The 15,776-nt window shown below is 49.0% G+C and overlaps 1 protein-coding gene across 3 annotated transcripts; it reads left to right on the top strand.

Annotated features, from left to right (window-relative positions):
* The first annotated feature begins 1,026 nt into the window (after window positions 1-1,026).
* On the top strand, window positions 1,027-14,500 carry DRC7 (dynein regulatory complex subunit 7). 3 transcript variants are annotated; one of them, XM_040615655.1, is made up of 15 exons: window positions 1,027-1,808; window positions 2,238-2,412; window positions 3,269-3,394; window positions 4,581-4,775; window positions 5,100-5,261; window positions 5,584-5,802; window positions 6,524-6,649; window positions 7,920-7,992; window positions 8,448-8,576; window positions 9,411-9,539; window positions 10,173-10,399; window positions 11,282-11,500; window positions 12,589-12,699; window positions 13,783-13,893; window positions 14,283-14,500. In XM_040615655.1, exons 1-15 carry the CDS (start codon window positions 1,684-1,686, stop codon window positions 14,283-14,285), a joined length of 2,130 nt encoding a protein of 709 aa, XP_040471589.1. In that variant the 5' UTR covers window positions 1,027-1,683; the 3' UTR covers window positions 14,286-14,500. The 3 variants fall into 3 exon arrangements, with proteins under 3 accessions (XP_040471589.1, XP_040471587.1, XP_040471590.1); XM_040615653.1 differs by having other exon boundaries at window positions 7,917-7,992; XM_040615656.1 differs by lacking the exon at window positions 9,411-9,539 and having other exon boundaries at window positions 7,917-7,992.
* Window positions 14,501-15,776: the final 1,276 nt, after the last annotated feature.

Genomic DNA, 15,776 nt, shown 5'->3' with positions numbered 1-15,776 from the left:
AGGTGCGGAGGCCAGCGGCGGGGTGGGCTGGGGCAGCCCAGGGGGCGCGGGCTGGGCCCAGGTATTGCAGATTCTCTTAAGATTTTACTGAATCTTTCTTTCTATAGTTTGTGTTTATGTAACAGTTCGTTATGAGATCATTTTGATCTTAGGGAGTTAACCTCCATGTTAGGATTTTGTTAGCACTTACTGACCAGTGAGGTGTGATCGCTGTGCTGCCTGTTATCCCAGACGGTTACTGGGAGTCCCCGTGCTATAGACCACAGTACCTTAGTCCTTACCCTGCAGGCACAACCAGAGCGCCCAGGTTCTAGTGTCTGTAGGATGAGTTACTGGACAGCTCGGCAAGGCCGATATCCAGCCCCCAACCTGGCAACAAAACGTACTTTTAAGGCGTCCTGAAGGGAACTCCCTTCATTATAACACTAAAAATCACGCCCACCGGTCAAGAAGACCCTTGCCCAGGCAAAGACCCTTCCCCTGAGCAAGCCTAGCAACAGCAAAGGGTGACACAGCAAATATTAGAGTTATACACAAATTACTAACCAGTGGTTGCAACTGGGAGTGTACGCCCTTGTAATTTTGTGTCTAAATGTAACGGTGACATTACACAGGTGTGCCTGATGTGCGGAGACCCCCGAGCGCCCAGCGCTGCAATAAGGGAGCGCCCGCTTCTTAACGCTGCGCTGGTGTGGCCAGGTTTGGTTCCCGGTTTCGGTGGCACGGGCAGCGCCCGGGAGCGCGGGGGCAGCCCGGGGCCTGTCTGGGGCAGGGGGTCCCTCAGGGACGGGCCGCCGGGGGGCGGTGCGGGGGAGGCCGCAGGCCGCGCCGCCGCCCCCGCGCCGCCCGTGCCGTTGCCGTTGCCGTTGCCGTTGCCGTTGCCGTTGCCGTTGCCGTTGCCGTTGCCGTTGCCGTTGCCGTTGCCGTTGCCGTGGCGGTGAGGCGGTGAGGCGGTGGGGCGGGGGCAGGCGGCGGGAGGGCCGGGCGGCGGCAGCCGCGGCCTGGCCGTCCTTGAGAGGCGGGGGCCGAAGGGGCGGCGGGGCCGGGAGGTTGCCGGGGGGCTGCGGCGACGGGGCGCGGCGCTGGGCCCCTGGAGGACGCGCCCGGCCCGCCAGAGCAAGGCCTGTGCCTCCCTCCCGCGGCCCGCGGGGTCAGCCCGACCGAAGGGAGGGGAAAACAACCAGCCCCCACGCCCCCGAGAGGCGCACACACATCCAGCCCGGCCGCCCGCACCCTCGGGGGCCGCTGACTGCTGCAAAACACCCGCCTCCCCTCAAGGCCGCGGCGCAGCGGCCAGGCCCCGGCAGCCCTTGGCTCTGGCAGGGCCTGGGGGTCCCGGAGCGGCCCGTGGGCCGGCAGCCCACCGGCGGACGGAGCACACGGCACGGGAGCGGGGGACACGCTGCCGTCGGAGCGTGGGGATGTGCTGTGCCCCACCGAGCCGCCGTCCCGCCATCTGCCCCGCGCTCGCAGCGCCCAGGCCGTGCAGCCGCTCAGTTACCGAGCGCGGCCCAAAGCCACCTTTAGTGCTTACCCGTTCCTGGCACGCTTCTGCCTGCCTCAGCCATGCTTATGTGCTGAATCCCCGTGGCCAGGATGCCAAGCGTTGGTGTTGCAGTGTGTCTTGGTCCCACCACGTTCACCCTGGTGTGTGCATTTCTGTAGTGCCCCGGACCAGGCAGCATGGAGTTCCAGGATCTGAAGGAGGAAGAGGAGCCAAGAGAAGAAGAGCTGAAGGCTTTGGCGATTAGTGATGACTTCCAGAAGAAGGTGTCTCTGGAGCAAGCCTGCATCCCAAGTGATATTGCGTAAGTCATGGGTGTTTGTCAGTTACTGGGATGAGCAGGGATGGTCCCTTTGGGGTGCACAGGGAGACCACACGCATGTGGATGGCACATGTGGTCGCTTTGCACAGGGAAGGGAGCGAGCGGCTTTTGCGTGCCTGGTGTTTGTCCAAGAGTGGGCACATGTGGGTAAGACAAGAGAACTTGCTTCATTGTCCATTTGTACCCTGCTGTATCATGACACTATATAAAGATCCCCTGGCCCTCTGGGTATATGTCAGCTTGCCGTTGCTGCACAGAAACTTGTCTCTGTCAAAATCTTGTCCTTGGATACAACCCCAGTTTTTTCCCTGAGAAACAGGGAGCCCCTGCCATGTTTTGATAGTAGGCCATCTTGCCTGAATTGCTCCTGGCTTATTACCTATGTCTCTCTGCCTCCTCCTGCCCTGGAAGTGATTTTGACTGGAGCTCCATTGACACATCCCAGTTACCATCCTCATACAAGATAAATTCCCCAAAGGAAAAGAAGCTGCTGCATATTGCTGACAGTTTCCTCCAGCGGTACGCTCACCTCCACCCTGACCGCAAGCCGCTCTTCCTCCACCCGGTCAATGAGTGTGGCCTGCAGGTATGGGGTTATGTGGGGCTGGGCCACAGCACCGGGGGCGCTCAGTTTCTGTAGTGCCAAATGCTGGGGAAGGACAGCAGCCCTTCCTGCCCTCCCTCCTGGCCAAGGGGAATGGGAACCCACTTGCAGTGCCCACAGCATCCTGAGCAGGCACACAGCACCCCAGTAACACCCCAGCTGTCTAAATCCACAAGCACGTTGTACCACGCACGCAGTGGCGGTGTCATGTAGGCTGCAGGCAGCTGACAGCCCTGCGGTGTGATGCTTAGGAAGGACCACAGGTACATAAAGGAAAGTAAAAGAAACACACGAAACGAATAAGGCTCAGGCTCACGAGTCTGGATTCAGAGTTAGGTCTTACTCTGAACTTCGCAGAAGTTACAGGGAAGGAAGTAAATGTGGAAGTTTGTGGTCTGGTTTTGTTTAAGTCTGGGTCCAAGCTGCACAACTGTTGTCTAGTTCTGGACTTGATGCTCCCTCAGGTATCTGGAATTGGTACTTTGGGCCAGCTTTCCCTAATTTTTACTATGTCATTAACATGCAAGACAAAAAGTGCTGGTTTATGTAAAAGCTGGAAAGGGCTGTAGCTGTTTGTCTTGCTTGAAAACTAAGAGAAGAGCTGGCTCACATCTGAGATGAGCTTGATGTTTTAGCCACAGACAAGCAGGTGGCCTCTCAAGCCCATGCAATTTCCATCTCCAAACAGGTGAAGAGGGTTACTGATGCTGTTGATATGCTCTAGGGTGGTTCTGAATGTGAGCTGCAACATAACATCCAGAGGTGGTCTGAGGCTGGCTTTGGGCAGGAGACTGCCAGGCATGTGTCGGCTAACCAAAGTCCTTTTGTTGCACTACAGAAGTTTGTGAGCACAACCGTGAGGCCAACCCTGCTGCCTTATCCAGAACTGTACTACTGGGATGGCTGTGCCAGCTTTGTCTCCGACTACCTCACCATGGTGCCCCTCAAGTCCCTTGTCACACCGGTAAGAAAGGGGCCAGAGTCCCATCAGAAACAGCCACATCCTGGAGGTGACAGAAGGGCCTCTCAGCAGGATGCAATGTGGAAACCCCTGTGGCTGGGATTACAAAGGTCTTTGACCTCCATCATCCCCTGATTACTTAGGCAACCTCCCAGTTTTGCCAGGACCTGTGCACTCTGGAGCTGTAATCCCAGTATGGGAACAGTGTTTACCTGTCCAGCAATTAAGCACCATTTCTACAAGATTCAGCCTGACCCTGCCTCTCGGTCAGCCCAGATGACTAGCTGGTCTACTGTGGGTTGCTATGGCTGGCAAGCTTCCCCTCCGAAGACCGAGACACCTTGGATCAAAGGATCATATAAAGCCTAGGAGATGATGCTTGACCTCCGTGACTGTTCCTGGGGGCTTTAGCCATTTCTATCCCAGTTGTGGGGATATTTGAGCGTGGCTGAAGGGAGGTGTCTGGACTGGAAAGAAGGCAGAGGCAGGGCAAGTTCTGGCCTGTTGTGAGCCAGCTAAAGTGAAGGGAGCATACTCTTTGCTACCAAGGACTGCTGATGCCCTGCAGGGTGCCCCAAACAATCTACAACAGCCCCATGATGGACAAGTGTGTCCCAAGAGTGCCAGGGTCTCCAGAAGAACTCTGGCACTGTGCGACCACAGAGGATGTCTCTCTATTTGGCAGATGGAAACTGCTCCAATCACCTAAGGTGATGCCTGAGGTCTGGGGGGAGATTATATAGAATCCCTCTGTAATGCAGTGTGTGCGAATTGATCCCTTTGCTTGCTCCCCAGTGAGAGTCAGAACGGAATGTTTCCTCCTTTGAACTGTAATTTAGCTTATGAGTCTTTTGCTTTGCAGTGCTGCAGACAGACCAGCTAGAGATGGAGGTAAACCCCGCTCCAGAGTTGTGGTTAGCATTGGGTTTTCAGCAGATTGATGAGCTTGTTCTGCCCATCTCTCCCTATGGTTAAATTTGTCACCAGATTTGGGGTCAGAATTTCCCCATATCACTTCGGAGGGGACTCATGGGGTCTGTGGCTTATGTAGGAATTTTACATAACAGATTCCCTATGCGTGCAGAGGCCAGGGGTATGGGCAATGCCTTCTTTATCTCCTGCTGTCTGCCTAGTGCATGTTTCAGTTTCATGAGACGAGCACTGGGAATATGTATCTCTCTCTTTCAAGCCCACTTCACTTTACTCTCCAACCACCATCCTGAAATACCAGCGAGGGAACTGCTTTGACTTCAGCGTGCTGCTGTGCTCCATGCTGATTGGGGCCGGGTATGATGCCTACTGCGTGCATGGGTATGCTAGCCGTGAGATATGCACCCTGGATGAGACTCTGGAGCTGTGCCCACTGCTCAAGAAGCCACAGGAGGTGAGACCTGCAGCGAGTGGGCAGGGAGGAGCCCAGCATGTGTGCTCAGCCTGTTCCAGGGAGCTCCAGAATTGAGCTAGGGGAAACAGCTTCAGGTCCAGGCTGGGATTCAGTCTGTACCAAGCAGGGAGCTTACCAAAGGGATCATTTGAGTGATTTTCCACAGTTCCTTAAGAGGCCTCTTTGGCTTCACTGAATTCCTGCTTACCAGGTCAGATACTGCAGTCTGCCAAGGGTTGGGAACCAGGAGGTACCTGTAAGCCATACATTTTCTCCCTTGTCTTGATCTCTGCTGGGCTTCACAGCAATACCCTGCTTTTGCAGAGGCAGGTACCAAAAGAGGAGGAGAAGAAGTCGTCCAGCAAATACAGAATTAAGTTCCCACCAGTCCGACAGAGCCAGTTTGACCTTCAGCAGGAGGCCAAGAAGAAGGCAGAGGCTGAAGCTGCTCAAAAGAAGAAGGAAAGAGAAGAGGGGAAGGTCACGGTGAGTTAGTGAGGGCCACCTCACTGTGAACTCCAGGACCAAGAGCTGAGACACAGGTAATGGGTGACCAAAGAAAGGAGCTCACCACCCTCCACTGTGAAGTATGACACAACCCTGGTCATGGCCATGAGCACTTGGCCTCTGGGAACACGGTGTGTGCTGGCACAGAAATGAGTGAGGTAGTACATACCCAGTACGTTTCTTCTTCAGAAGAAGTGTTAAGGGCCTGGAGATATTTAGAAGTGGGCAGAGGGGAGAATAAGATTGCCCATTGGGTTGGGGTGAAGTGGCAATAATGACTGCTCAGTCTTCTGCACTACAGGAAGTGGAAAAGCCCAGGCGTGACCGTTTGCATGGCTTACGGGTGCACGCATGGGTTTTGGTTCTGTCTGGGAAGAGGGAGGTTCCTGAGACCTTCTTCATCAACCCCTTCACGGGAAGCAGCCACAGCACCAAGGATGAGAGCTTCCTTGGGATCGAGAGCATCTGGAACCACAGGAACTACTGGGTGAACACGCAGGACTGCCGGAGTGGCTGCAAGGTAATGAGCCCTGAAACACCCTGTGCCTGGGAGGGACAGCTGGGATAACCTGAGTCCTGCGGAAGTCCAAGATCAGTGGTGATCCCAGTTTCCATTTCACCATTCCCTGTGTTGGCTCTGGTCATGTTGCTCCGATTCCATAGACTCAGACTACCCCAGGACATCCCAGACCCTGAGCTAGAAAATACAGATCACATCTGTTAAACCCCTACAGCACTAGAATATCAGCTTTTAAGGCTGCCTGGACACTCATCCTCTCAAACAACAGTTTTTAAGGCAAAGGATGTTTTGAGCCTCTCAGGCATGGCTCAAGGCAGGAAAAAAATCTTTATTAGGCCCTTCCCACACCTCAGCTACTCCACAGCTGATACAAAGTCAGGGAGGCAAGGGTGTGAGTTAGCACAGGTTGACCTTGGGACAGTATGTGCCCTGAGGAAGGAGGCAGAAGCATTTCCCGCAACTTCCTCTCATCTGTGGCAGAGGCACCGTGAGGAAAGGGGTCTGTAGATCTCTAGGCACAGGGGCAGTCTTCAGGGTCCCATCAGCCAGCCAAGGGTCTGATGAGTCACCTCACTGAGATCCAGGGTCTGTCTAGAGTCCTTTAACTCTCTGACACCCAGCCAGGTCCAGAGCACCACAGGTGGGCAGAAGCAGCATTCAGTTTAATGTCAGGCCCTTGACACTGCACTTTAGTTAAGTGGATTTCTTCTTTATGGCCTAGGATCTCATCTTTGACTTGAGTAACACTATCTGCTGGGAAATTATGCTTCTGGAGAGCAAGAAGCCTCTTCAGCTGCTTGCAGATTACAAGGAAAATGAGTTACCTGACAGCAACATGGATGACATGGTGAGTTGTCACAGCACTCTCAAAACTAGCAGGCTGCAACAAGGTCTTTTATTATCACATACCAACATACTCTTCATGCCAGTCCCTCTGCTGCCTTCTCCTAGTCTCTTCTCATTCAGGGCACTGCTCTCTCTTCTCTCTGCTTCTTCCTTCTCTCTCTTCCTCGGCCGCTCTCTCTTCCTTGGCTGCCCAACCTCTTAACAGAACCAGCCCCAGCTGCACCTTACCTACATCAGCATCAGCCAACCCACCGCCCCTGAAGCCAGCCCACAGCTGTATGTTACCAATGCTAATTAACCCAGCTTCATTCCTCTATAGTGAGTGACCCTATATATATAAAGAGAGAGAGTGCATGAGATGGCTCTCATGCAGCAGGGATGTTGTATTGAACTGGTGTGTCCGTAGGCCTGCCTGTGCCTCCCTGCCTGCTGCCCTCTCCAGGTCAGATCGCTGTTACTCTAGCTAGGTTTCGGTTGGCACTTTCGATTTCTTCTCAATCTTGAATAGATCTGATGCTTCTTAAAGCAGGACCCTAAGTGGTACTTCTGGTGTCCTAAGTGGCTAGGGTTCTCTGCAGGCCTCCAGTGCATTGACCTTTGGGATGAAAGAATTTAAAACAATAAAATCCAAACTGAACATTTTTCTGGTTCCCCTTTCTCTGCTGCCTTCTGGCTGCAAGGTGAAGTTGCCAACCAAATGTTGAAATAATGTACGTACACTAATATACCAAAAAATGCTGTGTACTGGAAACAACAAGTGGTATGTTGTCCTGTTGGGAGAGCACAGCATGATAAAGCAGGCATTGCACCAGCACAGCAGGACGGAGGAATGCCAGTAACAGTACGTTCCCTCCTGTTATCTACTCTTCTCAGCCTGTGCCCATAACCGGGGAGCAAAGTGCCCTCCACAGTCTACGTACAATAAGCTGGTCATTAGTTTGAATGGCAATTGTCACCTTCATCCCCTGTCCAGCGTGAATGTTAGCCAGGAGAAGACCATTTCATTAGGCTTGAGTAGGGAGGTGCTAGTGAGAGTGTGGGGATGCAATAAAGCTCTCCTTCCTCGTAAACTGCAGCGTGTTGCTTGCCTCTGTCCTCAGGCTGCGTGTGACTGACACAGTGCTCAGAACTGTGCTAGCATGTTCCCCAGAACCAGCACAGCCTCGCACGAGCTGAGCTCTGATTGCTGCACCACACTCTAGAACCAAAATGCCTCCTGGCGCAGTGAGAGAAGCTGCCAAAAATGCAAATCTCTGCTTCTGTTCCAGCAGGAAAAGGAGGAGGAAGACATGAGTTTTGACATTCCACCATCATGGGTAGCTCCAATTCAGCTGTCGCCCAGAGGTATGTATTCTTCCTTTGCTCTTTGCTTGACCTTTGCAAACCTTTGCAAACCTTTTAGTGGATTTGGGACATTTCTCTTATTAGTTCTCCCGTCAGGATGGACAAGGTACAGCGGTGAAGTGTGGTAGCTGAAGGCAGCAACAGCTGTTGGTCTGAGTGCCTGCCCTCAGTGTACTGTCTCATCCTGGGTGGGAACCCCCCTGCAGACACAGACGGACAGACACGCACCGCTGCCCCTGCATTATCAAATACCTGCTTTGGGAGTGAAAAGAGTTATTACACTATTTTAACATTAAAGCATAACAGGCAGGGTCTGAACAGCTTCACTGGCAGCTGAACACAATCAATAAAGGCACGGTTTCCCTTAGAGCATGGTCTTCTGCTTCTTGAATTCTTTCTCCTTGGGCTGAGTATAAGGGAATAAATTCTTCTGACACCTCTCTTGCCCACTGCAGAGTTTGAGACCCGCTATTCCCAGGGGAGGAAGGTGATCCTGTACAAGAAAGCAAAACTGGAGAAATGGGCACCGTACCTGAATAGAGATGGGCTGGTGAAGCGCCTCACTGTCTACGCAGACTTAGAACGTAAGAGGAAGGAGTGAACACACTTGACGCAGTGAGCAAACATGGCCCGGGGTGTGCTGATGGGAAGGGGGAGGTGGTCCCCTTTTTGCCAGAGTCTCCCTTGTCCTTTCTCATTCTCCTTTCACATTTGTGGGGGACTTGTCTACCACATCTTCAAACGCTTCATCACGCCCACTGTCTGTCAAACCCCAGAATTTCCAGCATTGCTAGGGGATCCTGCAAGAGTCTGCATCTGTTTTAGACCCCAGTGCTGAGGCTGTTTGGTGTTGCGGGTCAGCTGCTTGGATTTTGAGTCTTCAGAGAAAGGGAAGGCTGGTTTGATATGATCCAATAGTATCACTATTCCCACTGGTGTCGACAGGAGCCATAGAAAGGGGCAACTACAGACTGTGGATATTTCTGTACGGGAAAGTGTTATTCTTCAAGAGCTGGTCCAGGAAACCGTGCAGATTCCTACTGGACACACAGTGTCCTGTCCTCTGTCAATCTCATTTCCCTTCACTCCTGGCACTATCATTAAGTATTTGGGATAGAATTTCTCTTGCCTAACTGTAGCCATCTGCCGTGCCGCCTTCTCCCCCTGAGCTGATTGCTTTAGTCCTTGTTGCTAGAGGGGTGTAAACCCTCTTAAGGTATAATTCATCTACTCAAACATATGTTAGGATCCATCTACAAAACACCCCTGTGTACTGGGCCAATTCCAGTGCCTATACTAGGTCTGCTGCATCTCTATCAGGAGCGCAGGGTGCTTGCACAGACACTGAGAGTTCATCAGGTGACTGTTACCACCTCCAACAGTGATGTACAGTTGTGGAATGGTTTGTCTCCTGCCAGGTACTGAAGTAGTAGAAGTGAGGGAGTGGTTCACAAACCGAGAAGACATGTTGGATAGGAGAGAAGTGAATAAACAAATGCAGCTGACCACAGTGTACTTCAGCCCAGGACGCCTCTTTGGTCTTAAAGGTATTCCAGCTCATCTGGGCAGCCACTGCAGATGATGGGACTTCACGTGAATCCCTTCTGGCAGTGGCAAAAGCACAAAATTGCGGGGGTGGCAAACTTGTGGGATGAATTCCCTAGATAAATAATACGGTCTGTAGTGGAGAGTAGAGAATTGAGTTATTGGCTTCCAGTCCTGGACAGTGCTCCCCTCCAGCATAACAGAAGAAAACCACATCCCTATCACATCTATAGGTTGATATAATTTACCAGTAGAGGTGATAGAAGTAGAAACTTTCTCCTTAGGATTTTGTTTGGTCTCTCAGTGTTGTGTATCTGGGGGAGAGAAAGTCCTGCATCAGATCTGTTGCTAAAGCAGCATTTCACGCAAAGAGGCTGTGCCTGTTCCTGGTTTGGGAAGAGCAGGGTCCGGGCTCCACTCACTGCTGCCTTACTGTGTAAGAAAGGCAGTGGCCCTGCGAAGCTGTCCTGCTGTCCTGGGCCATGGCATATTGTACACAGCAGTGAGGAGATAACAGTCCATGCATTTGATTTATTGCCTGCTGAGGAAGGTGAGACTTCCTCTGGACACGCTTGTGTTCACCATACGATGGCTGCTAACTCTGAAAATGTATGCAGTCTCTCTTACGTCCTTAGCTCACACCTATACATCGCTGGAACCCGAGACTGACCGCACGATGGAGTTTTACAGTGAGGCGCGAGCTGATGGCCTCCAGAAACGTCTTGAAAACGCTCGTGAGATGACAGAGTACTTTTTGGGGCGGGATGACTTCCTGCATGTCCGGCACACGGAGTTTGGCCAAAGAGAAAAGAACGTACACTTGGCTGGCACCAGTACGGACACCAACTCCCGGCCCATAACGGTATGCCCAAGGCAGGAACAGAGAAATACCTGTCACTGTGATATTTATGTTATGCAAACCATACTGCCTAGAGCTTTAGGTTCACTTTCAGTGGGCACAGCCAAGGCAAAACTGCAGATGTGACCTCCAAGCCTTATTCAGCTGCTGTGTCTCACAGTCACTTGCCTGATAGAGAGCTACAGCGTGACCAGTTGTCACAAACTGTATTGAGCAATTAGAATGAAACTAGGAAACTAAGACTTGGAAAATGTCTGAGGAAAGAAAAAATGTTTGACTATGATTTTGGAATGAATTTTTCACAAGACTCAAAACTAGTGAAACGAGTTCATGTTCTAACCCCAAACTAATAACATTTTACATTTCTGATGAAGTGTTCCATCACTCTGATTTGTTACAAGCAGGTACTCTGCCTCTTCCTCTACTCAGCTCTCAGGAGAGGGAGGAAATCCAACACCTGGCAGTATGGCTCAGACACTTCACCTGCCAAGACAGAGCCGTGCCGTGGCCTGCCTTTGGACCAGCACCCAACGCGCTCCTTTTTCCTTCCTTATGTTGGGATTGCAGGAAACTGCTGTGCTCCAAAATACCTTGCTTCCTGCGGTTCCTTCAGGCAGGGATGCATCCCAAGCTAACTTTGAGCTTGGACAGCATACTCGGCTCCACAAGTAGGAGACCTCCGTATTGCTTTGAGCAGCTTTCTGCTTTTTTCCTCAGGCATAGGAAAGAACAGTAGGACTAGTGGCCAAGAGATGCTATTGTAGTCCAGGCAGAAGAGCTCAATTTTTACCTTGCGTTTTTACCCAACTCTGCAAATTTTGCCCATTTTGTGTTGTCTAACCTTCCATCTCTTTTTTTTTTTTCTTTTTTTTAATCCCCCATTAGGAAATCAAGGAGTGTTTCCACAGAAATGTAAAAAAGCCTGCTGATGAAGACGTAGCAGAACGTACCTTTCTGATTACAGAGGAGAGAATCCAACTGACGTACCACCTGAAGGATTACTACATTACTGCCTCAACGAAGGAATTCTTCAAAGCAACAAAGAGGAATAGAAAAAGAAATGAAATCTCTGTGACCCCAGAAATTTCGTGCATCACATACCAGGTATGAAGAGAAACTACTTCTATCTTGGAGTTCTTCTAAATCACAAGTCATAAAGGGAAGGTGACATGTCAGTGGAAGAACGACAAGCATAACATATTCCCTGCTGCCCCTCTGCTCCATCTGCACACCTCCCTCACACAGCGCCTCCAGGCTGACAACACAAATGCCCTTGGAGATGCGCTGCCCTTGCTGGAAGTGGCTGGGCACGCAGGACCTAGTGTAGCGTGAAAAGCTTGCTCTAGCCATGCGTGAGGTCATCTTCCCAGACTTGGTCATCAGGCAGTGTAGACACAGCCACTGGGATCTTGCAAGATGCTGGTTGGGCTCAGTCCTGCAGATTCATGGTAGGGAAGCTGAAATTTCCTCTGCTATTCTCCTCTGAAGAAGAGAGAACAGCCGACAGGCAGAGGCAGGCATCCTGGATTCTACCTCTGTTTCTGCCACGGATTTCTTGGCTCACATTGTTGCTTAAATCTCACGAAGTTTACCTTGCAGACACAGCACAAGATGCTGAGGTTTAATGCATTGCTGACGGATAGACAGCCTTAAAGAAAAGATACTCCAGAAAAGGTGGAGTGCTGTCATTAAGCCACATTCTCTCATTCAGGGCAGGGGGTTTGCTCCACCAACATCATTGATGTGAGTCTGTAACCAGGGGCAGAAGTCTGCCAGTAAATTCTGTGATGCTGCGCAATTCACTTAGGACAATCAAACAGAAATTGCAAACACAGGAATTTTTTTTTTATGTTATGCAATTTTTTTTGTTTTAAGTTTCTATTTCCCATTGGGGATACACAGAGCACAATTGCTGGAATGCCATCCTTTCATCTCTAACCCTGCAAAACCAATTCCAACCATAGAACAGAAACATCAGCAAAGTGCAAGATGTGCTGTCTGGCTCATTACTGATGGTTTCAGAATCAAAGTTAAGTCTTAAGAAACTGTTGACCGAGGGTTAGATGTTTAAATGATGAAAGTCGGTGTCACGATATTGGCTTTAGCAGAATTGTGCCAATTGCTATTAGTAGAGTACCTGGTGCTATGCACCCAGAGAGTGCTACTGTCTTTCATGGCTTATCTGCTTCCAGGCAGGGCCCGCTGAGAAAGAGCTGAGTCTGTTCCACCTGTACGATTTGTTGCAGGAGTTAAAAGAGGAAGAGAAACGGCTGAAGCGACAAGTCTGGCAATCTGAAGCAGAGGTAATGGGGAGGTGTCCACACTGTGTCAGCGTTGGTCAGGCATGGAAACAGTTTCAGCTGACTGGTTGCTGTAGCATCCTCAGCATAAACTGTGATAAAAATAAAACTTTGGTGTCACGAAGCTGGTCTTCGTGCTGAATTATCAAGCTTGCAACCCAGGACACTCTTCAGTAAAGATGTAGCTTTAATGTATTTATGGCAAGTCCCACACTTACCAGCTCCTGCTCTTACTCTTTTTTTCTCTGAGAGGAAGACAGTCTCAGAGAGCAAATGACAGCATATGAATCGGGGCATCTAGAAACATACCTGCTTTTTGCCTGGGAACGAGACCCAAAAAGTATTGAAGTGACTTTTTGTGGGAGCAACTGTAGGGAAACACGTAATAAAAGACATTGCTTGTACTACTAATCACACTGTGACCAGTGTAACAAATCCATGTTCTTAAAAGCATTTGTAATTACTTCATGATAAATACAACCATTCTAGCAGATGGAGGCAAAGCTGGATCCAAAAAAAATTGGATTTTTTAAATGTTTTTGTGAGGAAGAGGAAGCCCTGATGGAGCTGGAGAGGGAATGCTCAACTATATTAGCCCTGAATACTAGTAATAATTCTGAACAAGACTGCAAAAGTTCCCCCCCCAAAAAAAACCCGAACCAAACACAAAACTTGAAGCTACTTCACAGTGACTTCACAAATTATTTTGCCAAATTTCTGTCTTGATGTATGAACAGACAAATTATTCACATTGCTTGTGCTGTATATCCTGTTAAGACGAAGAATAAGCCAAAGCCATCAGTGCAGTTTCAAAAGTAGTGGCAAGAGTGTGACTCCAGAAGAGCTTTATGTAACAGATAATATCAATAATTGTGTTTAAGAATTTGATACAGAGAAGCAATCTAAAAATAAGACCACTATCAGCTTGATCTATCAGCAGGATATGAACATAACAATATAGATCTTCTGTATTTAACCTTATGCTACTGTTCTCGTATGCAGCATCTGCTCTGTTAGCAGGCCGTGTGTAGAAGTACTGTCATTTTGTGGGAAAGCTGAGAGCTCTTTCTCCTGATTTTTTGGAAGGTGTTAGATATTTTGAAGATCTGTGAGGATGAAGAAACCACTGTTAAATTGTCAGTTTCGACTTATAATACAGGAAGGAATGAGAAGAGAAGACAACAGTATGAAGTCATGGTAGGTAGAGCTCATTAATCCCAGTATTTATTACATGTACACAAAGAAATCCAGAGTAAGCTTTTTCTTTCTGAGGAGTTCTCTCTGAAGAGCTTTTAGTTTCACTAAAATATATTGGGCCAAATCCCTAGCAGGTGTAAGTCAGCACAGCTTCAGCTGCCTTCCTATGAAAATATAACATGATCATGCAATGACCTTCTGGAAACACTTGCATCACCAAGAAAGAGTATTGGTTTATTTTGTTTAGTTAGTTTCTTTGACTGCCTGAGTAGTGCCCAGGGGAGGTCTCCAAGTAACCCCCCAGGAAGTCAGCACTGAAACTATTCTGTGGAATATTCTACTTGATGTCCTGGTGCAGTTTTCCTTTGACATCCCCCTTCTTGTTCTAGTGAAAAGCAGAGAGCCCCAGAGAGACGCCTTGCCCTTGAAGAAAAGCCTAGCTGAGCATCTCTGTCATGCCTGACTTCTTTATTCCTTCACACCAGACACTGGAAATCAGTGCTGAAGTTTGTTAGAAACAGCCTGGAGAAAACATGGAAAGATCTTGCTATATGCCTGCAGTAAACCTTTCACAATTATTAGATTCATGGAGATTTTAATAAACTTGTTGCGTTCCACTGGCTTTCTCTTTTCTCTTTTCTTTTAAGGCCCATCTACAATTACATCAGTTGCCTTCCCACGCAATTCCGTGATGTTTTGAGACTGAAGTCTGAATGAGACTTTAGCTTTAAGGCCTGCTTTAGAACTTGCTACAATTTATGCATGCTGTGTTGCAGGGCTTTTCTTCCCAAACCTGCTCCCTAGCTGCTGACATCAGGAGCAGGACTATTTGGGAGTACTGTTAACAAATTTATAATTTGATTTTATATGTAGCACAAGCAATAATTTGAACTTGTGAGTTCACAACAAATACAAAAATTCCTTGACCTCAATTTGAGCTCTTTACTAACTACAAAACCCAGCAAAGACTAATAATCCAATTGACAAACTTTAGATTTTAACAACTTTATTTTTCTCTTTGAATATATCTACTTCCTGTTTACAAATATTGTCAGGCAAAGTAAAACGTCAAGAGAAATCTAAAAAGCATTCCAAATCCAATAAATTTTAGTTAGTCAAGCATTTTGGTTAATTCCTCGAGATCCACAAATGGAAGCTGGTATGTGTGTGCCATGTACTGATACTTATGTAAGTCCCTGCACCTGCTAGGAAGCAATTCCTGATGTTCCCTACAGTACATTAGGCACTGTGGACACCTACAGTGGTTCTTCTTCAAGGAACAGCCTCTAATGATCATCTTCAACTGATTGCACCTGAGGGAAGGCAGAAACTTGTTTTGCTGTAATACAGCAGACCAAGGGATGTTACAGCTGAAATACAGCATCAACCAGCGCAGATTAAGCTGCTTGTTTTATGGTAGCTGTCTTTTGTAAAAGTATAATAGATGCACCAAAGGGCTTTTACAGAGAAATGCACACCCCTGACTGCCTATTTTATTGCAACAGAGTCATTTTTTCTTGCCTTCTTTCTGTTACATTTTAAAGGGTGAACACAGTGTTAAAACCAGAAGCCACCCTAGCTCATTACCTGTGGTCTGAACATCCTAGGTCATTAAAACATACCAAATTACCCTTACAGAGGTTATTAATTTGAGCATCACTGGAAGGACGCACTGCATTTTGGACTCAGAAATGGAGAGCAGAGAATTCCACGTCTCCTGTGGGAAACAGCTGCAGTGTTTGACACCCACCACAGCAAATCCCTGCGTCTGCCTGGGCCTTCCAGCAACCAGTTTTGGAGCTCTAAGATGTCTTACCACAGCACATCGTGTTCCAAGCCATTCAACAACAGCAACGGCCTATTTCACACCAATGCTGTTTCTG

The sequence above is a fragment of the Falco naumanni genome, chromosome 15, assembly GCF_017639655.2.
Source record: "Falco naumanni isolate bFalNau1 chromosome 15, bFalNau1.pat, whole genome shotgun sequence".
Taxonomy (NCBI): domain Eukaryota; kingdom Metazoa; phylum Chordata; class Aves; order Falconiformes; family Falconidae; genus Falco; species Falco naumanni.
Note: the sequence above shows the minus strand (reverse complement) of the source record. Positions and strands in the feature narration are given on the sequence as shown.

What these genes read in the sequence shown, in the direction of transcription:
- DRC7 (XM_040615653.1), top strand. Translation starts at nt 1,684, where the DNA reads ATGGAGTTCCAGGATCTGAAGGAGGAAGAGGAGCCAAGAGAAGAAGAG. An exon ending in AATTCAGCTGTCGCCCAGAG is followed by an intron (nt 7,993 to 8,447) that starts GTATGTATTCTT and finishes TGCCCACTGCAG; the next exon opens with AGTTTGAGACCCGCTATTCC. An exon ending in TCTGGCAATCTGAAGCAGAG is followed by an intron (nt 12,700 to 13,782) that starts GTAATGGGGAGG and finishes ATTTTTTGGAAG; the next exon opens with GTGTTAGATATTTTGAAGAT.